The sequence below is a fragment of the Drosophila arizonae genome, chromosome 3 (genome assembly GCF_054131065.1).
Source record: "Drosophila arizonae isolate 15081-1271.41 chromosome 3, UAZ_ARI_1.0, whole genome shotgun sequence".
In the NCBI taxonomy this organism is placed as follows: Eukaryota; Metazoa; Arthropoda; class Insecta; order Diptera; family Drosophilidae; genus Drosophila; species Drosophila arizonae.
In genome coordinates this window covers 5,438,498-5,464,805 of record NC_142923.1, presented here as the reverse complement: position 1 = coordinate 5,464,805, position 26,308 = coordinate 5,438,498, and the positions used below count along the sequence as shown (strand labels likewise).

The following is a 26,308-nucleotide window of genomic DNA, read 5'->3' as shown; positions in this document are numbered from 1 at the left end:
AGCTTCTTTTGGCTACCTTTCTAGCTAAATCTAGCTTTTTGTGCTCTGGAAAAATGACAACGCTCACGACGAAAGCCAGCGCTTAACATTTAGTTCAGTTCAGCGAGTCGCGCCGTGCGGACGTTACGAACGCTTTAACAGAGAAGTGAGCCCGAGCCGCGGGTTTTTCAAACTCCGTTCAAAGAGTGCAAAACACAATTAAATGAGCTTGAAACACTCACAAAAAGGAAACTAAAGCAAATAGAGCTGTTTTAACATGCTGACAGAGTGATAAATAAATGTGTTTCTTGATGTTTAAAGTGTAAATATACAAAAGTTCAACTCAAAACGTAAGCAAATAACTTAAAGAAATATGAAAAATTTAAAACATAAAAAAATAAAGATAAAATCGAGTATCAAAAGGTGCTAATGCGTAGCCTAAAACAAATACGCGATAAAATATAGATATATGTATATAGTGAGAGCTGTGTTTTTGCCAAAGTGCAAAATAATAGAGATAGAGTGAGAGAGAGAGATAGAGAGAGAGAGAGAGATAGAGAGAGAGAGAGAGAAAGAGAGAGAGAGAGGACCTGAGAGAGATAGAGATCTGTAGTGCTACAGGTGGTGACGAACACAACAATAAATATTTTAGGTATAGAAATTCAAATGCAAACTCTATAAGACATAGATATTGAATGAGTGTAATGTGAGCATGTGTGTGTGTGTGTGTGTACGTGACGTCTATTGACAGCGCTCAATGTCGCATTTTAATCTAAATGCATTTTTTGGTGCTCTCAGGGAGACGTACACCCATATATATTATCATTACTTGAACCGCTATCTGTAACCTCTCTCGCTCTCTCTCTGACTATCTCTGTCTTTTTGTGTATTGTTATCAAATTAATTTTCATTGATAAGTGACTTTAAAACGTATCAATGTATGTGTGTGTGTGTGGGCATTGAAGGTATTTCAGCGAATTGAGAGAACAAACACGACCCGGTTACCTGGCCGTGATTCATCGCATTTATGAATGTGAATAAACGTTGTTTTGTCGTTGTTGTTATTGTTGTTGTTGTTGTCGGTTGCTTTTGCTGTTATTGTGGTTAACTGTAGACTGCGTAAGCAGCTGACAGCAATGACTGTCCACTAGCCAGGCTTAATCATCATCTGGGATCTGGCCTAAGCGTCTTGCAGATATTTTATTTGTATCTATTACACAATATGACGTCTCCGCTCGTGACTTGCTGCAGTTGCAGCCAATGACCCAGCTGCCAAAAAATAAATATATTAATGCAAGAAACAGTAATCGTAACACACATTTAAATACCCTTTTCAATTAAGGCAAATAATAAATATGAAAGATGTCATTGCATTTCGCACGATGAGCTCAACTTCGGTTTACTTTGCTATTGTTTCCATGAAAACTGGCTGATATAGTTCTTAGATGTTAAGAAGTTGTTGTTTTAGAAAGAAATAAATAAAATATATATAAAAAATATACACATACATACATATTATATACAAATAATAAAAGAAAGCTCGACTGAGATAAAGGCAAATTCCAAACCAGGATTCGTTCGTTTGTACACCAGACGGCTTATCACGTAAAAAGAAAACACCATGGGTGCGAGCGAGAGGCAGACATAGAGAGAGAAGTTGTATTATTGATAAAGGCATTACAAGTGTAAGTAAAGTTATTTAGAGATTAATTTATTAAGCATTCAATCTCCATGAATTTTAATTTAAAATTCGATTTAATTTTCATATCAGTTGTCATTGTGAAGGGAATTTTATAATATATTTTAATCTTTAAAACTATTGAAAATCTGACAAACCTTTTTACTCAGACCCCAAACAAATCAATCGATTGTTAAAAATGATCATGGAATATATTTCATAAGTAGCGTGACAAAAAAGTTATACCCTGTGTTAGGGCATGCCCAAGAGACTGTTCTGACGAGCTGGTTTCACGTCTTTGTATTTGTTTCTTTATTTTTTTGGCAGACAAGTTTTGAAAACAACTTTCTTAAACCGGTTACGAGCAGAGGGAGGGCTTCAAAAAACAAACAGAGTACAAATTGAGGTTTGGTATTATCAAATGGTTCGAGCTCCCACTGAAACGACAAACAAATTTTCATTGATCCATGAGTCAGGCAAACATATGGCTAGACACAAAATTCAGTCAAAGATGTTATGACAGGCAATGAGATAAAATTATATTTCGTATGGATGCAATCAAAGATACTTTTCATATGCAAATTGTATCAAAATGTTTCTTATATTTCATTGCAGTTTTAATTGGATTTTGCATTGATGGTAAGATAAATTTGCATTCATAATGGCATATTGAATGAAAAATACTCCTTACATTAATTTGTATCTCATTCTGAATATAATATAATTATAGCATACAGAATATACTATTGTATATTCTGTATAGTCTTTTACCCTAAGCAACATCAAAGATACCTATTATATTCTAATTGTATGAGATATTCTGTATAGTCTTTTACCCTAAGCAACATCAAAGATACCTATTATATTCTAATTGTATGAGATACTTGGAACTATAACTACATTCTACGTACAAATTGTATCTCATATACAATCTTTGAAATCAATCTTGAGGTATTAGAAGTATGTATCATCTATAGAATCAAAATTTATCTTAATGCATACAAATTGTATCTCATATCGAATCAAAGATACTTTACATATACAAACTGTCTGTTGTATGTGATCTTTATTTATTTTGTGCCATCCTAGATACTTCGACACACAAATTGTAAATTGTATCAATCATGGTATCACATTCAAATTGTATCTTTATATCGATCAAAAGCACTTCTGCACACAAATTGGAATCAAAGATACATACTTACAGTTTGCGTCTGTTTGATCCAATTGGGTCAGCTGTGAAATTGCCTGCTGTGTCCGATTTGTTTATTAAATGCACGCTCTCGAGATCCACTTGCCCCATATGTCCATTAGCCTCAGCTGCCAGAGAACGTTAATTGCTGCCGCTGCATCAATCACTCCAACCACCACTGTGGCAAATTGTTGCTGTTGAGGCAAGTGAAACTGCAGCCGCAACTAGTTGCAGCATTTGCCGCCGCAACGATTTTTAACTGCTTTGATAAGCGGGAAAATCAATAAAGCTCGAATATTTACAAGGGAAATGGCCAACAGCAGCAAATTTTCACACCTTTTTCTAGGTGCTAGCGTAGCGTCTTAGCGTTTCCCGGTATCTCGGTGTATCAAATGAATGCCAATTGCATTACGCTGAACTCTAATACGCTACACTCGAGGCATATGCGCAGTTAACTGTACTTCGCCGCAGTACAAAGCAAATGAATTTGAGAACGTGGCTTGGAGAGTTTTGGGTAAGTGGATTTGCCTTTACAGTTCATAAATAATTAAGTAGGGCGTATAGTGAGCCGGGCTCGACAGTGGCATACCCTATAATCTGCTGCAAATGGAATTTAGACGTCTTTAAAGACTCTTTATAAAATTGAAATATAAATATAAATATAAATGAAAGAAAATAAATAAAATATATATATTATATTATATGCTTTATATGTGCAGAAAAGCTGACTTTACAATACTTCATATATATGGGATAACTCTGTGTAATTTTGTAAGCGCAGAGCATACCCCTCTTACTAAACAGCACGCATACAGGGTATTTTAAACGTGCTGCAGCTGGCAGAATAACATTTTTTTAGCCAGGCTATTGAGCTGTCCGAGTGGTCAGCCTGGTGGGTGGCAATTGCCAAGGTGTAATTGTGTGAGTTTCTGTGTGAGTGTGTGTGAGTGTGTATACTTGAGTTCATGTGCTGTTTAAGCCGAAAAACGTTAAGGTCTTAGCCATAACTCATACAAAGCCATTGGACTTAAAGCCTTGCCTTTCACCTGAGAGAGAGAGAGAGAGAGAGAGAGAGAGAGAGAGAGAGAGAGAGCGGAAAGCAAGATGAATTTTCTTGCTATTCATTATGTTTATTTAGAAGTTTTCAAGTTTACCTCTTAGCCGGCACTCGCTGCTCGTAAATTTTCCGCAGTGTGGAAAACTTTGCGCCTTGGCACGCAACTGCCTGCGAACAACAATAAAAATTTAATCTCATTGTGAAACAGATTTCCGCCCCAGACCCCAACCCTCTGCAGTTCGTATTTATTATTATTATGATTATTCAACTTTTTTTTATTTTTGCTGGAAATGCCTGTAAAATGCATTGCGTGCATTTTCCGTGACCCAAAAGCGCCAAAACATAATTAAATATTTACATCCAACAACATCAACAATCGAATGCAATTTCAACCTTTTCGATGCCATTGCCAATCGAAGGCGGGACTCAGAATTTGATGTGAAAGAGAAATGTATAAATAAACCCGCAAACCACTTGAAGATTATTTCAGACGTAATATTTGCGGCTGTTGCTGTTTACATATAACAACAATATATGGCCGATATATAAATCGGGCAGCGTGCCAACAAATTGCCAACAAAAATTGTTTGTATTGAAGCCAAAATAAACAAAACAAAGCTGTCTACAATAAAATACAACACTAATAAAAGGCACTTAATTGTCGCGTAAATGAAATCGAAAGCTGGAAAAAAAAAAAAAAACTAATTCAAAAATATCACAAGATTGCGGCGAATTTTACCAACGGACTAATTATATAAACCACATTTGCTGAAAACCCCAAACGGTTTTACAATGAGCATTCCCCTGAGCCTCTGACTCATGCCCAAGCGACAATTAGTTTGAGGCTTATTTCTGTTACACTGCAAGATATTAATGATGTCATTTAAATTGAGATTACGTTTAATAAAAATTCTACGAATTTCAGTCAAAATAAAAATTGTCCAAAATGTCCTACCTTTTCATTTAATTTAAGTATTAAGTAATATTGTTCTTACTTTGTGGACAGAGCTTAAGAGGAGATAACTTAGACTAGCTTTGGCAAACTCTTAGCGTCTTAGGTTTATATATATATCTCTATTACAATATATTATTATAATTCTTATAATTCATTTTTTATTCATAATTTTTCCCAAGGCATTTAACTTTGTTATTTTTAATTTTCTTAGCTTAGCTGCAGCAGCTGGCAGAAGCTCAAATTAAATTTTATTTGACTTCATTAAGACGAACTCACTTAAAGATCATATGAGTTGCCAAAAACTTTTCTCTGTGCATCGCCGAGTGAAAATTTCACTTTTAATTTTAATTTGAAATACGCAACTTTCTTTGTAATTATGTAAAGAAATAAAACAGAACACAAACAAGACACTGGTAATTTCCGTGTAGTTACTCACAGATGCGCGCCCTTATCAAAAACCCAAATATTTTGCTCTGGCTGCTGTTACTATTTTGCATTTCGGACTTTTGCCGCATTTCGCTTTGCTATTTCTGGGCGACAATTTAAGGCCTCGGCTAACTACATATCTCTACAAATGCTTAGATAAGCAACACATACGCAAACACATTATGTTCGAGCATTGCAAAACACATGTTAAACAGGCTGATAAGCACTGCGAGTGTATCTGCGAGATACAGTATCTTAAGCTCGCCCGCACTTGATGTGAGCCCGAAAGCAGGCGAAAACAAAACCTTATATAAACATACATACACGCAGATATATAAATATGTATTCAAATGTCGGCCTTTATCGGCTAGCGTCTTGTGAGCAATTGGGCTGTAGGCGTGGCAGCTGTCCCGCTGTTTTTCTTGCCAATTTATCAAAATGCAAAGCGTGTTTGTTTTCCCAGTTGTTGTTTATGCAACTGTCTGCTAGATTAGCTGCGGCGCTGGCGGTGCAATTGTTGTTGATCTTATTGTTCTTGTTGATATGGTTGTAGTTGTTGCTGTTGTGGTTGTTGTTGTTGTTGTTGTAGGCAGCAAAGCGTTTGCACTTCAGCAATAATGCATTAGACTTGCAGCCATGTCGCAAAGCAGCAGCTCGCGCTCCTGTGGGCGTAAGCAATCCAATAGATACATTGCACAACATCCAACTCCCAACTAGCCCCACACCCGCTGGCAGCAGCTGTCAGCTCTACATGTGTGTGTGAGAGAGAGCGGGAGTCTCTGTGTGTGTGTGTGGAGCTGCACTTGTTGGTCCGCCCTCAAGGCGGAAATATGTCAACAGAGCCCACGCGACACGCTCCAACTAGCTTCACTTATTTCGGCTCATATATCACAATTAGCTGAGCAACATGTAACGTGGTCAACAAATACTGGGTCAAACTTTAATAACAACAACAACAATAACAACAGCAGCAAATTGTTGATTAGTTAGTTAATTAATTAACAATACTTAAGAAACATGTAGCTGACATATTTTGCAAGTATGACAATAAGTGTCATCGGCCCATTAGCAGATATTGAGTAGACAGCCCTAAGTTCTGGCACGACAGCTGCAACGCAAATTACACTAAAAAAAAATAAATAAAAATAAAACAACATATAAACAAATAACAAAAATTCTTTGTAAACAAAATAACTAGGCAAAAATAATTACAGCCTATACGAGAGTAATTTGATAACCTTCCTAATAATATGTATAAGTAGAACAAGGTGTAATCATGTGTGTGATATACTACACCTATTTATTTTTGTTAATAAATAAAACTAGTTACTTGAACTGATATATGTATATTAAGATACTTTTACAAATTTCTGTATATATTTCAAAATCCAAGAACATTACAAACTTAAGCTGTGTTATGTTTGTGTATGACTCTAGGTTGGTTAAAAAAATAAAATAAATAAATAAAATATATTATAGTAATACCTATGCATATACGATACATTTCTCGTTTATATTATTATTATTGTTATTGATATACTCAAGATCGTTTGCTCATATGGCAGCCATATAAAATATGGCACAAGCGAAAAAAAATACGAGTCTTTGACATAGTTAATTAGATTAACATTGAAGAGCAGAGTAAAGAAGGCATAGATAGCACATCTGTATAATCAGAAATAACACTTCCAATACTAATCAAACATATTTACTTCACAGATTATTAAGTAAATATACATATCTTCTACTTGTACTACTATCTAACCGTTTTATTATTATTCTTTATTACTATTATTCTTCAAATATCTGTAGTTTACTTTTTCATACATATTATTATCTTCCTTTTACTTGCTGCAACTACTTTAATTTTCTCTCAGTGCACGTATATCTCTAATAAGATACGAAAATGTGGCGAACGTTACACTAATTGCTCTTTAGCTGACTTCACGCCCACACAACGCGACCCTTAAGCACGAAAAAAAATTAGAAATAAAAAACTAATGAATTAGACAGGTCCTTCAGTATGGCATGTGTTTCCAGCTAATTTCGTCATCATCTGCGACAGCACGCGAATAGCGTCATGGTCCAACATTTTCCTTTTTTGCGGAACAGCCTAATGATAATGCTTAGAGCCCCAATTTCAACCCATTTCTAGAGTATTTAGTTCTTAGAAGTAGAATATGTCGTAAGCTAAGATGTAAATTTTAGATATGTATATAGTAAGGCGCCTTTATGAATATATTATTATTACATATTTTAAGCCTTTCATGTTAGAATTAATAATAATTTGGATTATCAATAAGTAGAGTATAGATATACAACATACTCCCACAACATAGAAATGTAGACATGACCCATTGAACTCAGCATGCATGAGGCCTGAAATCAGCTGGTTTAAAATGCGGCTTCACTTATACTAGATTAGGGATATTCTATTCACTCCCACGTATTCTCTATTTCTCTGTACACAGCCCATTGAACTCACTATCTATAAGACCTATGAACATTCAATATTATATGTCGTTTCAGGCATACATACATATGTCTTTGAGATATACAACTCCCTCCCTCAGCACTCGATATATGTGAAATCCAGTTAGCATTTGTGGTATGCTTCTTATCTAAGCAGACATCTGCTATTGGCACTTTCTCCATGTGTTCACTGGATTTTCCTTTTGGCCTCAACTCATGCTGCTAAGTCCAAACAACACAATTGCCCGCCCACTGCAGATCTATGCCGATATGCAGCTACCTTTTTTTTCCGTACAATTGACAATTGCTAAAGTTTGATTTATGCGCGAGCTTAGAGAACGCCCGCATGCTTCAGCTGTCTGTCAAATGGTTTAGGCCCATAAATTGGCTGAAACCACAAAAATCGTTTGTTGCCCCCAATTGTGAAAAATTTTCAATTTGCGTGCGTTGCACGGTTTGAATTTGTAATGAGCAGATATACCTCACTGGCGCGCCTCCTCCACCCGCCAACTTTGCGCCTCCAGCAATTGCAAATGGTCGAAAATATACATATTTCCTCATATTTTTGGCTGCATTCATTTCAGTTTTTTTTTTTTGGCTTATGGCCAAGAATTTGCTGTTGTCGTTGTTTGTTTTTGTTTGCTTAAGCAGTTTTTGCAATTAAGTTCTTGCGCTTGCAATGGCAAAACAATTGAGATGGAAAGCCACTCGACTTTCCCACCCGTTCGCAAAGGTCATGAAGCAACAAAAAGCGACATAAATGTAAAATACAGTTAGCAAAATGCAGCTGAGAAAGCACTTGGAGAATAACTGATGAGTTTTCCTAAATAAACGCTTCATTTACACGAAACATCACGAAAAATATAACAATAGATGTATCGCACCTTAAGGTCTTATATGTAAGTAAGAATCTAAAAAGTATTCCTCAGTTATTTCTGAGTTGTCGATGTTTTATGATCTGTGATGGATGTGCTTCACCGTTTAAATGAAACCCTAGTTATACATTCTAACCCAGTGCTAACTCAGTTTTTCTCATAGTGTACGCTTAGCCTCAAGTATCTCACAGTGGAAATGAAATATGCGTTGGAAGAAAGTCTGGCTATAAATTCCCAGTCGTAGACAACTCTTCTCTCAGTGCAGAACTTGCGCTAGGATTCCAAAATAAAACGCGAAATGTGCGACATGCTGTGCGAACAATTTCCTTTTGGAATCGTTAAGTCCGGAACATAAAATTCAATTCTAGACACAGAAAACGAAACAAATTTAGATTTTCACGCAGGGCCAAATGAAAAGAAATGGCCAATAACAACAAGGGTCAGTGGATGCCACAATTTGTGGCAGTCCGGCACGTAGAGGTGTTTACTGTTGTTGCTTTTGCAACAACACCAACACCGGCAACCGCAAGACAGCTACAAATCTGTTGCACATGCAATCTAAAGCCAAGGGACGCGAAGCGCCACAAAGTTTTCCATTTATTGGCCATAAAAAAAGCCAGCAAGCAAGCAAACTGTCAAAAAACTTAACCCATAAACAACAACAACTACAAAGCATGAAAATTCCAGGCGTTGATGGAACTGAAACATGCAACAATCTAAATTTAAATACATAGAAACATATATACACATATATATAGATATATTTTCTACATCGATTCAAAGAATTGAAACTATTTCTTTCACCAATGCGAAATGCGATTAATAACGTGGCATACACTGTAAAAAATAAATCTCTATTAAAAACAAAAACACATATAACTGAGAGTGAGTAATGGGCGCTATACTAGATGCCACATGATGAGAAATTTAATGATTATAAAAATTGTAAAATAAAAAAAATGTATATATATATGTAAACAAAATATGAATAAGGTAAAATCAGCATTTCAACCACAAATAAAGATATCAAATATCATAATTTACTTAGCACATGCGAGGGTCGTTTAAAAAATTGCGGAAGAGAGAAGCTAAAAATATATAATATTAGCTTTAAAACATTGGAGAATATAAAGCATTTCCAAAGACAAATAAAGCAAGAGCAGTTAGACTATTATTTTATAAAACGAATATAATCTGTTATCCCTATAAAATTCGTAAAATAAATTGCAAAAAAAAAAGAGAATGCAAAAATATTTTACAAATTTTTTTCAGAATAACTTTAAAGGCATCTTGACCTACACAGAGTATATATGCAAATATATGTCTGATAACCAGAATATAGATCGAATTTTATAGCGTTGAGCTCACGTAACTGTTTCAACTTATTCCACATGGCTTAAAATTTCAGCTCGACTCTAATAAAAACATATGTATGATTGCAGTCAGGGGGATAGCAGCACGACTCAACACACGTATACATACATATACATCTACAAATATACATATATATCATATACATACATATATCAAATGTACCCATATGCTTATTTGTATATATCCGCTATTAGAGTATCAAATGAAGCATTATTCAATGAAATCGCGAAATATCTATATATACATATATACATATAACATAAAATATCTATACGAAATTATTTAGTCGACAAATACCTATTCATATGCATTACAAGCAATTGAATTGATGTCTTCCAATGATTATTTTCTATATGGAGAAGTGCGAAAAGTGTTTGATATGCATATGGATGGCAGCTCAATTGCTAAGGGGAGTCCAGAGAGTTCAGTTCAGACGCTTCACTGGGCCGCATTTCAATTAATACGCAAATATTGTCATTTATGTAAACAGATTTTCATGGCGAGGCATTTTCAATGAGTGTGTCTCTCTCTCTCTCTCTCTCACACTGATTTGAAGTGAGCCGAGAGTGTGCGCCCGAGCGTACCGTTCACCTATGACGTCATCGACGGCGCAAACAAACCGCACGTAAACATGAATGTTAAATATTTTCAATCATTTTCACCTAAGCAAAGATTATTTAAAGCACGCGAAAAAAAAAACTGCCAAAGTTGAATCATGTCTGAGCAAGAAATTAAATCACAAATCAAATAGCGATGGACAGCAGCTCCTGCGTGCGAAAGGGACGCAAATTAAATCCGCTGCAGTTGTCACTAATTGCGCTGAAGGCAGCAAACAATTGCGGCTGAGAGCTGGCGAGTGGGTAATTAGGCGGGGCTGGCCCATTGAGAGGGGAATACGAGGCTGTTAAAAATAGCCAACACGACACCACCAGCGGCAACAGCAACAGCAACAACTACGACAACAGCAATTGCTGCAGCAGCAAAAAAACAAAAACTGGCCAGAGGTATGCGTGAGCGCCCTTGAAAATGCAAAAGTAGGCGTGTCGCTATGGCAACTGCACGACAGCAACAAAAAATAATAATATAAAAAAAATCCGCAGTTGAGGACATGAGCAACAGCCACCGCAGTCAATGTCCACGCCGCTAGCTAGCAACATGTTGCTAATTGCTAGCAACATGTTGCTAATTGCTGGCCACATGTTGCCAGACACATTTCATAGAAGCAGCGCACTGTGGGCAATTGAAGAGAAACTGCTCCAAGGAAGTCGTCATACTCTCTACAGCGGGCAATGCGGCTACGTGGCAGCGGTTGTTATTAAATATGAAATAAATGATATAACTTTGCGTGAAAAACAAATGAAATAATGTGTATGGAAGCATTGCTGTTAAGTTTAACAGTATACTGTTAACTGTCAGAGTTTTCTGATAAGCGGGCATTAGGGCACAATATTATGTTAAGATCATTTTATTGTTATATACATATTCATTCTTTAAAAATCCACTGTATTATAACACTGCTCTCCTACGCGATTCTCCTGAAGCTTTGTATTCTATATTCTCAAGTTTTTTAGCCAATTGGCTTATAAATATGTGTGTGGGTTTTTGTTTGTAAGTATGTTTGTGTGTGTGTATATTTATGTATATAAATTCAAATATGTACATACGTACTTAAATAAACACATATGTATGTAAATGTCTTGTATAAGCATGTACATGCATATGTAAATATTACTGTTTGTATATAAATTGAAGTGAGACTCTCACTTCAATCAAACAGCAGCTGCAACAAAGAAGAATGACTTCATGTAATTATTATTCTGTCTTAATAAAATATAATATGTAATTTCTAATAGAGCTGTTGGCTTGCGCAGCTCAAGCTAATCCACTGAAGTATCGAATTGAAAATGAAAATAACTATCTACAAAAGCCAATTGCTTTCCAAAGCTAACCGGTTTTATACGGTCCCTTTTACGAGCTTAATCCTCTTAAACGTGTACATTTGAAACGTCAGTTTAGCTGCAGAGCATCTGCTTGGCATGTACAAGCGTCTTGCTCTCTGGCCTGCCATTAACTAAGTGCTTGCTCGCATCATGGTTAAGCGATTAAACTTGTCCCTCCAATTCGAGCTGTCAATATTTGCAGGTGTAAGTGCCTGCAATGGCACTCAGGTGACTGCGAGAGGTTGAGCACATTAATTAGATGTTAGCGAACTAGAGATGACTCATGGATTCCTTATGTCCTGCTGTCGTTGACAAAGATAAATGCCTTTGTTTGACGTCTTTTTGGCCGCCCGAAAAGACAATTAGCCAACAAGTTAGCTAGGCTTAAATGTCAGCAAACCGCCCCCATATGCTGTCGCGCCATTCTGCTGATTAGTCTCTGGGTGTGTTCCCAGTTGGCCAAATGTGAAATTCCTGTGAAATTCCTGTCTATATGACCACTTGTTGTCAACTGAAGCAGATGTGGCATGTGGGTTGGTGGGTGTTTGGCTTGTCTGTGAGTATGTATTACAAGCATATTTATGGCCCGGCCACCCGCCATAAACAGAGCCAATTGCCTGTTGTATGTGCGTGTGTTTTAGTCAGAATGTTTAATTGTGCATGTCTCGTTGTTATTTAGTGCGCCGCATGTCGCCGGCCACCCTCGCAGAGCTATTGTATTGCTGTTGTTCTTGCTCCACATTTTACTGATCTGGCTTCACTGTGGATATCGCTTGTAGCGGATGTCCATTGTAATATTTTGTGTAACACTGTGCGTATGCGTAACGCGTAAAGCTTTGTTGATGCGTGAGCACTGTCTCTCTCTCTCTCTCTCTCTCTCTCTCTCACTCTCACTATCTATTCTCTCTCTCTCTCTCTCTCTCTCTCTCTCTCTCTCTCTGTTGATGTCTTATTCTCCATTGCTCAGACACAATTTGTTTTTGTTTATGCGCTTAAATACGATATACTGAAGCTGCGATAATACCGCATTTTTCAGATTAAAGGTTCAGCAGTCCATAAAGAAACAAGCACAAAATTAAGTTATATTACAATTATTTATCAACAAACCAACTACCGAAGCACAATAACAATATCCCGAACAGCCTCAATTCACTTCGAGTTTCAAGATGCCAGTCGAAGCATTCAGTTGGGTTGCAGAGATTGCGCGCAGCGTTCGAAATGGAAATCATTCGGTTATTGTGAATGGGTATAGAGTGTTGTGAATTAAAGCATACACAATAGTAAAGCATTAATAATAATAGTAATAATACAAAAAAAAATACAAAAATCAGTTTCTTACTTTTTATAAGCTAAAAAGAAATACAAATATAATACAAATAACAACAAATTCTTATCATTTTTAACGAAAAAAGAAAAAAAAATTATAAATAAAATTTTTAATACTGACAAAGTTTTATTTATTTTTTTACACATTTTATTATTATATACATCAGAAATTAAAACAATTTATTTTTATAAATTTTTTTCGTAGTAAACTAAAAGTTAAACAAATTAAAAAAATAAATAAATAAATGCTAAATAAATGCTAAATAAAATTTAAAATATTGGCAAAATTTTATTTATTTTTTTACACTTTTTATTATTAAATACATCAGAGGCTAAAATCATATATTTTTAAAAATATATTTTCGTAATAAATTAAAAGTTAAACATATTCATTTCTTGCAGTGCATTCAGGCGAAATTCGTGATAACAATGAAGTACTTCAGCCAGATATCTTAAATATATATTCAAATATATACAAAAAGAAAAGAAAACAAAAACAACTATTTAAATATAAAACTTAACATATGCAAATTAACATTATCAAAATGCGTAAACTTTTGCTGCTCTGCCTCATCGGAATCTCATGCTTTCACTACAATCAAGCATGTAAGTAACGATTTACTGTTTAAGCAATAAAATTATATATAAAAAATAAAAATATATATATTACCATTTAATCTGGAGTAGATAATAATAATAGGGGCTATTCGGGCCTTTGCCATGTTTCCGACTGAATTTCTGAGAAGTGATAAATGCCATAAATTCTATTCGCATATACATATATATATAAATAACTTTTGATAAAGGACTACACAACAAAAGCATAGATAAACTGCTTAGCTTTAAATCTGTTGGAACTCAGCTTGCATACAGGGTATTTTTAGTTGAAATGTTTTAAATGATGGCCATGAAATGTTTAGCGCAAGCAATTCACACAATTAAAATATGAGTAGTACATATGTGTATGCATATATATAAATTCTGACATATATATCATGTGTCTATATGGCGTCTCTCTCTCTCGCTCTATATTATATATACATATATATTAAATGAGTATTTATTCCATACAATGATGATCGCACAGGCCTTTGCTTCTTGTCTTCCTTATAATTTATGATCCACGCTCGATCGCCTCATCCAGCCAGCTTCCAATCATCCAATCTCTATGGAGTCTTAAGTGAATTGCTAGACACAATTGTGAACTTCGAACGATCGTTGATAAGCGAATGTCTCCTCTCTTCGCTCTTCATTTTCGGTAGTGGCGCCGACCATTAAAACGATCGAGTATATCCCATTAAAGTGTCACTCGTAAAATATAATATGCTCTATCGTTTACCACAAGCGAGCTCTATTAAGTAGTACTTCATATTTATGGCGTATTTCTCGCACGCTGAGCCCAGAGAAACAAGCTGCCATGATATGACTTAGATTTTTTCTTATCCGAAACTGTTGTGCCTCAAGTAGCCTCAAGTTATCTATGGCATATTTCTCGCACGCTCAGCCCAGAGAAACAAGCTGCTATGATATGACGTAGATTTTTTCTTATCCGAAACTATTATGCCTCAAGCAGCTATGTGATTCCTAAATATCTGTATAATGTTTTTGTCTACACTTTACTTGCTCTTGCTTAAAGTAGACTTTACCTTAGATAAATTAATGTTATACTAGTGCAGATATTAAATCAAACCTGTATACTTTTATTTACTTCGCGAACAGTGAATACAATTCAAGAGCGTAATGCAATCAACAGTCCTCCATTTAGTTATCGCCAGTAAAAAATCATTGACTTCATAAGAAAGCATAATACACATAATATACAATATTGTATTTATGTGTATATAAACATATACATATATGTCTACTTGAAATGACAGACTCTGTATGGAGATAGAGAATTACAAAGCGCTTCAATAGGTTTAGGTCAATATATGAAAAATACGAAGCTTATAATTAATATAGTACTTAAAAATGAGTGAGAGCGATTGAAAGAGAGATAAATCCTGAGGTGGACGACAATAGAGAGAGAGAGAGAGAGACGTATCAGAGAGAAAAAGAGAAGGAAAAGTGAGACTGAGAGAGTAAAACAAAGAAAGAAAGATAAAGAAAAGTTAAGTAATACAGAAAGAGAGGGAGAGATTGTTTATATATCTGCATATATACTTCCATGCATAGACCTGTTAAAGTTCCAGCAAATACCACTAGATTACATCTCCATCTAAGACCTGCCTAACTAAGAGATAACAGCTCATATACGATACATTTATTGTTATAGTTAAATCAATGTTAATTTGTTGTTGAAATATTTTCTAGAATGGTATACCAAACGAGCTGACATTTAATCTCTAATTTTTCTCACTAGTGCCCCGTCCACAAAGTCACCTCGAGGGTAATGACATACCCTATAATTGTGGCGGCGAGTTTGGTGTGCCACTTATAACGCCCTGCAAAGACTCCCTTAAACTAGAAGTTGACACAACGTATACTCTGCAATGCGAGGCCAGCGAACCCATCGAATGGTGGAGCAGCCACGACGGATTGAAACAGGGTGAGCCCTTTGAGAACACTGAAGATCCACAACGTCCATTTGGCAATAGGCTCGTATTGGAGGAGGTCACAGTCGATAATGTATCCGCCTATTATTGCATCAAATCCTCGTCGGCGCCCGATCAGATGAACTGGTCGGAGGAGGCGCTCGTCAGTTTGGTCAACGAAGATGAGGCCAGCACCATTTATGTGTTTGTGAATGACAAAAAAAATTTGCTGGTGGCGCAGGAACCAATTATTTATGCTCGGCAATACTCTGAGGTGATAATACCCTGTAAGCCGACCATGCCCGAGACGGAAGTGCTGCTAACCTTCAATGGTGAAGTGAGTATTTGACAGGATATATATTCTCTTTGTGCTTATCAATTCACACGCTTCTCAAACATGTTTATTTGTCATTCATCACGCCGAGCAGATAGGTAAAATAAGCTCAAGTACGGCCTCTCAAAGCCGACAAGATTTCTACAATAATTCAAATTATGATCCCAAGGTGGGGTTCACACTATATTTCATAACTGACAAAATACCGCCCTCCTGGAAATGCAAAGCGGCTAACACGGACTACAATGTTAACATACACTACCAAAGTATGTGTAATCATTTATAATCGATAAACGATAGACATATGTATTTAGTCAGCTCCATATTATATTTGCGTTCATCTGTACATATCACATATTCGTAAATGAATATAGATATATATATATATAGTGTAACAACAACAATTTGTAGATCGAAAATTCCGAAAAGTTGTTTTGTTAGGTTATCGTGGCTGATCAATGAATCGATAGGATAGAAATTGTCCTTCAAAGCTTTTCTCTGCCCTCATAACTCCCATCTCTCGCATTTTTTACCAAACATGTCTGATATACCTCACTATAATCATCAAATAAATCAATATATATATTATCCGTAGACATTTTCCAGTGAGAATACCGGTCGATATGATCCGAAACGTGGTTTTGTTATCGAAATACGCAGCGTTACCGATGGCGGTGAATATTATTGCGAGCCCAAAATCCCCTCGCCGGATAATGAAGAGGAAAGCACGCTCATAGTTGTGCGCTTTATTGGTAACGGTCATATTGATAGTGAGTTTTTGCACCCCAAAGTTTGTGATTTGTGATTTTCCGTCCATATATGTGTCGTAAATATTGCTTTATATTTAAAAAAACAAAAACAAAAACTAGAAAATCCTTCTATTACTTAAAACTTTCCAAGAGGCTTTCGGATTTGCACCAATGGCTATGGGTCTAAGATCTTACAACAGTGCAATCAAAATTTTTTATTAATCACATACCACAATGAGCACACACACACACACACACACACTGAAGTACAGTTGCACACGGTAGTTGTTGAAAATAAAATTGTAATTGCTTTTTAAATGTGAGGTTTTCTGTGTTATTTAGATTGTTAAATACAACAATCTGCCTCTGTGTCTCTCTCTCTCTCTCTCTCTCTCTCTCTATTTGTCTTTTTATATAAATATTTTTCAATAACTGTCTTATTAATATGCTAACACATTCTCAGCATTCGGATTGGACAAAAATACTTTGGTGCAGACTGAGATGTTAACTAACATAACGCACGATGATTTAAAGGTTATGAATCTCGCCGATGAGTCCATCAATGTTACTAACAGAGCCAACGATATCGTTGCATTAACAACTGGTGCTGGGCATGTTGATAGCGATATCGATAGCGATAACGATATCAATGTCGATATCGATATCGATATTCAGAACGATACCGATAACACGGTAGCCAATGATATCCCCAACTTTGACTTTGACTCATCCTCGTTAACATCATCCTCGCCCTACTCCTCATCATCGTCGTCTGCCCCGCGTCGTCTCAAGCGCAGCTACACGATGTTGGCCCCGATGAAACCTTTGCCCTCAAGGCAACCAAAAGGGCGTAAGTGTTGCGGTTGTCCCTTGTTGTCTTGTTGCCTCTAAATGTCCTGCATAATGTTTTCATTTCTGTTTTGTGATATTTTTGTTCGCTTTTGGTTTACTTGCATTATTATTATTATTATTATTATTGTTGCTTGTTGTTAATTACTAATTATTATTTGAATGTGTTATTAATGGTGCTTTGAATTTGTATATTAGCGAATTGTTAACACTTTAGTTTTAGTTCTTAACGCCTGTATGTGTATTACACTAACTCCTCTAAAACCTCCCCGGCTAACCCACTGCATGTAACTGTACAAATGCTTGCGCCACTTCACCTAACTGTAAATATACTTTAATAACGTAATCCTCTCTGCGTGCACAACAGAAGCGAGCGATCGCCTCAACAAGCCCGTCATCACCTCAACGTCTCGTGGCTATGTCTACGAGGGTGAAACATTTGAGCTGGTCTGCGAGCTCTCTGCCCCGCACGGCGTTGTCTACGATATGCAGTGGATTATTCCGGAAAAAGTGGATAAGGTAAGGGATTAAAAAGCGCTGAAAATACGATTTGATCAAGTGCTACTCGAGTAGAATTGTAAAATAAAATCTGTTCAATTTCCCCTAGCTTCGCTATACGAACACCACTCCGAAATTTGACGATAATGTGAAGAATCACACCTATCAGGTGGGCCGCAGTACCATGACCGTGCGAGATGCCAAGCTAACTGATAACGGTGTCTACAAATGTGTCGTGCGCGACTCACATGTCACGCAGTTCGGCTCCTACGGGATGCATGTTATGCGTGAGTGAGATTTCGATTGTTGACTTCGAAAACAAGTATAGAACTGGTTTTGTATTTACCTTTTTAAATGTATTTTTGCAACCAAAACAGAGCCGAACTCCAGCTATCTGAAAGTGTCAGAGCCCTCTAAACACTATACAGTGCTCGAGCATGCGAACCGCACTATACAAATGACGGCCAACTTTGAGGGCTTTCCGCAGCCCACATTCAAGTGGTACAAACCGAATGGCATTGAGGTCTGGGACACCGAACCGAACTTCAAAATCCTCGCAACAGAGTCCAGCACAACGCTGAAAATACTTAACGCGCAGCTCGAGGACAGCGGCACCTATACGCTCAAGGGAACGAATGGAGTTGATGCCAAGCAGCTGGACTTTAATGTTAGCGTCATCTCGGGACCTGTTCTCAGCATGAATGATGTCTATGTGGTGGCTGGCGAGGAAGCCCATCTCAACTGCAGCGTCAAAGCCTATCCACCTGCTGTTGTCACATTTATGTACAAGGCCTGTCGCCTAAAGCCGCGCTGGCCCGAATGTGAGCAAGCATCGCAGAACTTTAGTGTAAGTACTTAGTAATTTATGAATGCATATAGCAGTTGTATTACATAGACTAACTATACGTTAAAACCATTCAAGCTGACTAAACCGCTTCCCCTCCATAGTAGATAGATCCTAACAAAGTCCTCAAAAATTAGTGAATTATTTAATTATAGTAGTTTCTAACCAATATCATTTGTTTATTATTATTAAACTTATTAAACAAAAGCTAAACATATTTGTAAAATGTATATATGATATTCAATTTGAATAATCTTTTATTTGTATTTTGCTCCCTACTTGCTCTACACAAATGAAATTGAAATTCAAGTCCAAAGAGGTCCAGGAAAAATATCAGGTACTCGGTTTGTTCAGACTGATTATTAAGCTAGAAATTTGTATACATTTTTATTTAAGTAATTAGTTTAGTTATCTTAAGAATTAACTCAAAAGAATTCGGTAGCATTCAAAATTTCCCTAATAAACGGAAACAGGCTGCTGTTAAGCACCAGTACTGAGCCGTTTAACAGTGATGGTTAAGCTGACAGTTAACAGTTGCTGCTGTTTAGCTGCAGCTGCTGCTGTAATGTAAAGTCTACTGCCGCTGTTAAAAGACTCTTTTCTTGTTAACAGTTTATATTATTTTAGTTAAGGTAGATAACTTTAATATAATTAAAATATAATATATTCAAATACAGTCAATAACATATAAAACTTATTTTAACAGTATAAGACGAACACACGACCGGGCCTGTTGAGTATCGAGAATATACACGAAGCGATCTTTACGCCGGATAAACCAGGAATTATCATATGCGTTGCTCAGAATCTAATCGACAATAAGCCGATGACATCCCAGACCCGGGCGCATGTGTTTCTGGGCAACGTTGCCCAGAATATTAGTATATCTGGCCTGGATCCAAACCGTAAGATAGCCAAGGGCGATGAGGAGACGTTCACGTGCTCTGCTTTGGCCTATCACTTCGATGGCAATCTGGAATGGTATCACGATGGAGAACAAGTGGTCGCCAGTCCAGGTAAGTGATTTGCATACAGCATTAATTGATTGATTGATTGACTAACTGATTGTGAATCATCTTTAAGGTATTGAAGTGGATATGAACACTACGGAATATTCGTATACGAAGACACTGAGGTTCCATGCCATAGCCGACAAGGATCGTGGCACGTATGAGTGCCGTGCGCACTATATCAATAATCCAGATCTGTACGATAGTCGTGAGATCGATGTCTACGTACACGATCCAAAAGCTCCTCAATGGTCATACACAAATCTCAATGCCAACTCGAAGATCGAACGCAATTTGGGCGACTCCCTGATCCTCGAGTGCAAATCGAAAGCAGTGCCGCAGGCCAAGGTCTACTGGTACAAGGACGACGTCGAGCTATTCGAGACGAATCGCACACACATTGTTGAGGATGGCACCAAGCTATTGATACCCCATCTGTATCCCTCGCACGATGGCAACTATCGCTGTGTGGTCTCCAATCGCTTGGGCAGCATAGAAAACTCCGTCAAGGTCATCATTGCAAGTAAGTGTGAATCTTTGTAGATAACTAGATATCAAGATACATATAGTAATATATATACCCCGTTCTATAGATATGCCTGGCATGAGCAAAGCCTGGATTTGGTTCACTGTCATCTTCTTTTTGATTCTAATTGCCCTCTGCATTTTCCTGGGCATACGCTATCGACAGGAGCGCCGGCGTCATTTGGCCTTGAAGGCCGCTGGTTTGGCCAACTTTGTTGAGGGCGATGTGGAGCAGATCAATCCGGCTCTGTCGCTGGATGAGCAGGCGGAACTGCTGCCCTATGATCATGCATTCGAATTTCCGCGCGAAAAATTGAAGCTGGGCAAGCAGCTGGGAGCTGGCGCCTTTGGTGTGGTGCTAAAAGGCGAGGCGGAGGGCATAAAAAGCGATGAACCCGTCAGCACGGTGGCCGTCAAAATGGTGAAACGCACGGCCGATGCGGAAGTGGTGCGTGCCCTGGTCTCCGAGCTAAAGATTATGGTCCATCTGGGACAGCATCTGAATGTTGTAAATCTCTTGGGCGCTGTTACCAAGAACATAGCGAAGCGTAAGTCATAGAAACTAGGCTTAAGAGCTTAATTTACATATGTATATCATTTTGGCAGGTGAATTGATGGTCATCGTGGAGTATTGTCGCTTTGGAAATGTACAAAACTTTTTACTACGCAATCGCAAGTGCTTCATCAATCAGATTAATCCTATTAACGATCGCATCGATCCTACCATCATGACGCAACGAATCTCAGACAACTTCGATCTGCACCGGTAAGTGGCCAACAAAAGTGCATGTTAACATTTAACATTCAGGCAATCGCTAATGTCAACTAACATTGTTCTAATCTAATTTTCTGTTAACTAACATTGTTCCCGTTCTGCTGCAACTCGCGCTAACAAATGCTCTTAATTATTACGAAACCCAATTCACAAACTAATTACAACAATCAAATTTCCTTAAAATATACACATACACATCTATACAAATGTATATATACATCTATATATATATACACCACACACACGCACGCGCGCGCGCTTGTGCCTGTGGTTTATGGTCTACTATTCCTCTCTGCACTCTGCTCTGAACCTGCTAAATGTGTCTGTGTTGTGCACCCACTATGTATATTAACCAGTGATGGTGGTGTTGGTGGTGGTGTTAGTGGTGGCTTGAAATATGCTAACGTCGGTTTCCCGAACCATCCATATATCAATCACATGAACTCCGTAAACAACAACTATACGCACCATAATCGCAGAAACTCCGACAACGATCCACGTTCGGGCACACGTGCCGGCCGCACTGTAACAGGTGGCTCCACCTATGATCGTCAAATGGACACCTGTGCCACGGAGGCAACTGTGATGACCACAGTGCCAGAGGGTAAGTTTACTACTATAATTTAATTCCAGAACTCGATATAAAAATATTTGTCCGCTTTAATTTTTAGATGATCACGTCATGTCCAACAATTCAATTCAACCCGCCTGGCGATCAAACTATAAAACAGACTCCACCGAAGCAATGTCTGTGACCACCACCGACCTGATTAGTTGGGCATTCCAGGTGGCACGAGGCATGGATTACCTCTCCTCGAAGAAGGTGCTCCACGGCGATCTTGCAGCACGTAATATCCTGCTCTGCGAAGATAATGTGGTTAAAATTTGTGACTTTGGTCTGGCACGTTCCATGTATAGAGGAGATAACTATAAAAAATCAGGTAAGATCAATCAAATTACTTAACTTTGAACAATATATATTTTATATTTTTATATTTTTCTTTAACAATATACATATATTTCCTATTTTACGGGTAATTGAGCATACAATTCCTAATCATTCTTCGACTTTTATTTTCAGAGAGCGGTAAATTGCCCATCAAATGGTTGGCGTTGGAATCGCTCAGCGATCATGTCTTTAGCACCTACAGCGATGTGTGGTCTTTTGGCATTGTGCTATGGGAGCTATTTTCGCTATCGAAGGTGCCCTATCCAGGCATTGATCCCAATCAGGAGCTGTTCAACAAGCTCAACGATGGCTATCGCATGGAGAAGCCGCCCTATGCCAATCAGGAGATCTACGAAATAATGCTCGAGTGCTGGAGAAAGAGGTAAATTAAAAGAAAAATGAAGTCTTTATGAACTGCTTCAATTGAACCCCATTTCAATTTGTCTAGTCCCGAGAGTCGACCTTTGTTCAATGTACTGGAAAGACGTTTTGCCGACATGCTAGGCGAGGATGTGGCCAATGTAAGTGGGATGTCTACAACAAATGCTATATGATTTACTAAGAGAATCTCATTTGGATAATTGCAGCATTATCTCGACCTCAATGATCCCTATATGCGCTCGAACACAGAATATATGAAAAACCGGCCCACCGACTATTTGTCGCTGATGGGCGCGCCGGACGACTTTGCTCCATCGGCGCCACGCTATGTTAATGGACACATAGTGCCAAAGATAAGTAAGTACATGTTGAGTTTTCGCTTGGATGTGGATGTAACTAACTAAACTGCACACTCACACACACACATGCTCGCACTAACAGGAATTGAAGAATCATCCGATGATTATCTACAAATGAATACAGAGAACAGCACCGCCATCTTTTCACCCACGCGCCCCAAAGGCGATGCCGACTTAGCCGATTTGCCAGCCATACACACAAACGAAACCTCTTTCACGTTCCCAGATACTAATCGCACAGTGGGCCAACAGCATTCGCCAACGCTGGCGAACAATATGGACTCTAGCATACATAAGCCGGTGCGACGCAAGAACGGATTGCCGACGACAGTGGATGCAGCTGATCAGGCACCCGAGGAGATACCCATGCTGCATCGCGTCTCCACATCGGATGGCGAGGAACGGAACAGTCCGGAGCAATCGCGGAGATTTCCCCAACAGTATGTTAATGCCACGCCCACGCCCTCGCCGCGACATCACATCGAGACAGCGCTGAATGGCAGCGGCGGCGACAACTACGTTAACGTTAAGCCGCCGCGCAAGAATCTGCCGAACAAATCAGCAGGAGGCGGCACAGATGCCTTCTCCAATCCCAGCTACCAGCCATTGAAGGCGGTCAACGAGAAAGAAGAGCGGAGATATTAAAACTAAGCATAGCATATATAGAAGATATTTAATTAAACGATGCTACCTAGTGGCATGATATAGTTCTTAAGAATTCACTCAACCCATATTGCCTAGTGTTTAGTGTCCGCATTTCGTATATACATACATACATAAATACACACACACATATGCATGTACTATTAAGTACATATTGTACAATATTTTCTAAGAATGAATATATATGTATGTTCTCTATGTATATGCTCGACATAAGTTCAATGTTAATTATATGCGAATATCTATGTAGTATGTACATATATTTAACTCATTTTAAATGTTAATCAAATTAAAAACGAAAAATGTATAACAGCTTATTGTTAAGTCTGACAGACTCAGACAACACATAGACTAGGCATAAGAGATTAGAGATTATGATTCTATGATTCTATGTTAATATATTATTCATAACAGCTTAAGTTATAAACGATCTTTATATGTTTTTTCTATTTATTTAGGCAGGCCTATTTAACTCATTAATTTGGTCTTTTTAAATGTGTCAATAACATCTTTGTTCATGAAAATTTATCTGCTTAAAAATTAAGTGCTGAAATATTAAATGCATTTTAAAATTTGTTTTTGTGTAACTTTTGCAATAATGGAAAATTTTTTTTGATAAAATTTTTTATTATTTAAAGCCAAAAGATAATTTATTTTCTGCATATTGTTAAAAAACAAAACATTTCTGACTCTAAGCACTGACCAGAGAACACATAGACTAGACATGTAGTACAAAGTTTTTCAACACCGAAAAATCTGACTCATAGGGCCTATCAAATTCGTATTTGCTCGGCTCTTCACTTTTTAGATTCGGGATACGAAAATATGCGAAGGTACAATCATTCCGCTTCATGCGCTCGACCGAGATGGTCAAATGTTGAATAAAAGATGCCTCTATGCTCAATTTTTGTTCTTGCTCTCTCGCTCTCTCTGCTCTCTGCTCTCTCAATATGTATATGTATGTATGCATGTGAGCACAAGCAGCAGCTCACGAAAATTGAAATTTCTTCGCGTTAGACTGCCGTTTCTTCCCTTACGTGAAGTGTATTCCGAACTCTTCAAGCCGTTTGCCATGCGTTTTCGTTATTATTTGTGGGAAGGGTATGAAAGCGTTGGTGCGCATAATGAAAATGTTTTCGCGATTAGCATGCATACACACTCTCGCTTGCTACATGTACTATGAGCATTTGTATGCCTGTGTGCGAAGCTCTTGCCGCCTGTAGCAATTTTACAGCCCAGCATTTGAATTTGGTCGATCTTGTGAAGTCCTCACATACATATGTATGTATGTATGTATATACATTTGACTGTGTGTACGCATGGGATGTGCTGTTCACAATTATGGGATATCACTTGTAGAAGCATTTGTATGCCTATGTGCCTTTACATGTGCGTGTGTGTATATCTTTGTTTGTATGCTTGGGAGATGAACATTGGCGTGTGCCTACCTCAACTTTTAATGGTGTGAACGATTTTGGGTTTTAATTGAAGAGCTTGTATTTAAGTACCTTTTATTTTCTATTAACAATTCATAAAAACAATTGTTTTAAATAGGAATCTGGGTAATATTATATCACTAATTTAATAAATATAAAAATAGAAAACATTAAATTTAATATAAAGAAATCAATAAAAACAAGGATAATTTAATAAAATTAACAAGATAATTCAATAAATTTATAATTCAATAAATTTTCGATCCCCTGCACCCGTTCATATATGTACATACATATACAGGTGCACGCAAGTAAAAAAACGTATCAAAAGTAATGGGAAGTGCACCTGTCACTTTAGTTAGTCCGCTATTTAAATATAAGCGCGCATCTTCAATTAAAACCCAAAATCGTTCACACCATTAAAAGTTGAGGTAGGCACACGCCAATGTTCATCTCCCAAGCATACAAACAAAGATATACACACACGCACATGTAAAGGCACATAGGCATACAAATGCTTCTACAAGTGATATCCCATAATTGTGAACAGCACATCCCATGCGTACACACAGTCAAATGTATATACATACATACATACATATGTATGTGAGGACTTCACAAGATCGACCAAATTCAAATGCTGGGCTGTAAAATTGCTACAGGCGGCAAGAGCTTCGCACACAGGCATACAAATGCTCATAGTACATGTAGCAAGCGAGAGTGTGTATGCATGCTAATCGCGAAAACATTTTCATTATGCGCACCAACGCTTTCATACCCTTCCCACAAATAATAACGAAAACGCATGGCAAACGGCTTGAAGAGTTCGGAATACACTTCACGTAAGGGAAGAAACGGCAGTCTAACGCGAAGAAATTTCAATTTTCGTGAGCTGCTGCTTGTGCTCACATGCATACATACATATACATATTGAGAGAGCAGAGAGCAGAGAGAGCGAGAGAGCAAGAACAAAAATTGAGCATAGAGGCATCTTTTATTCAACATTTGACCATCTCGGTCGAGCGCATGAAGCGGAATGATTGTACCTTCGCATATTTTCGTAGCCCGAACCTAAAAAGTGAAGAGCCGAGCAAATACGAAATTGATAGGCCCTATGAGTCAGATTTT

At 37.6% G+C, this 26,308-nt stretch overlaps 1 protein-coding gene across 13 annotated transcripts; it reads left to right on the top strand.

Annotated features, from left to right (window-relative positions):
- Window positions 1–81: 81 nt before the first annotated feature.
- On the top strand, window positions 82–24,320 carry Pvr (PDGF- and VEGF-receptor related). Of its 13 annotated transcripts, none has more exons than XM_089465694.1 (20): window positions 82–329; window positions 2,273–2,296; window positions 13,677–13,880; window positions 15,637–16,145; window positions 16,738–16,912; window positions 17,355–17,741; window positions 18,108–18,259; window positions 18,348–18,525; window positions 18,616–19,085; window positions 19,393–19,419; window positions 19,789–20,098; window positions 20,166–20,615; window positions 20,686–21,165; window positions 21,224–21,383; window positions 21,749–21,996; window positions 22,064–22,333; window positions 22,474–22,723; window positions 22,790–22,862; window positions 22,929–23,079; window positions 23,164–24,320. In XM_089465694.1, the coding sequence occupies exons 3-20, from the start codon at window positions 13,799–13,801 to the stop codon at window positions 23,724–23,726; spliced, it is 4,935 nt and encodes a 1,644-aa protein (XP_089321820.1). In that variant the 5' UTR covers window positions 82–329; window positions 2,273–2,296; window positions 13,677–13,798; the 3' UTR covers window positions 23,727–24,320. The 13 variants fall into 13 exon arrangements, with proteins under 13 accessions (XP_089321820.1, XP_089321824.1, XP_017858050.2 ...); XM_089465698.1 differs by lacking the exon at window positions 2,273–2,296 and adding an exon at window positions 1,551–1,664; XM_089465697.1 differs by lacking the exon at window positions 82–329 and adding an exon at window positions 1,556–1,664.
- Window positions 24,321–26,308: the final 1,988 nt, after the last annotated feature.

What these genes read in the sequence shown, in the direction of transcription:
- Pvr (XM_018002560.2), top strand. Translation starts at nt 13,799, where the DNA reads ATGCAAATTAACATTATCAAAATGCGTAAACTTTTGCTGCTCTGCCTC. An exon ending in TGCTAACCTTCAATGGTGAA is followed by an intron (nt 16,146 to 16,737) that starts GTGAGTATTTGA and finishes TATTATCCGTAG; the next exon opens with ACATTTTCCAGTGAGAATAC. An exon ending in ACACATAGTGCCAAAGATAA is followed by an intron (nt 23,080 to 23,163) that starts GTAAGTACATGT and finishes TCGCACTAACAG; the next exon opens with GAATTGAAGAATCATCCGAT.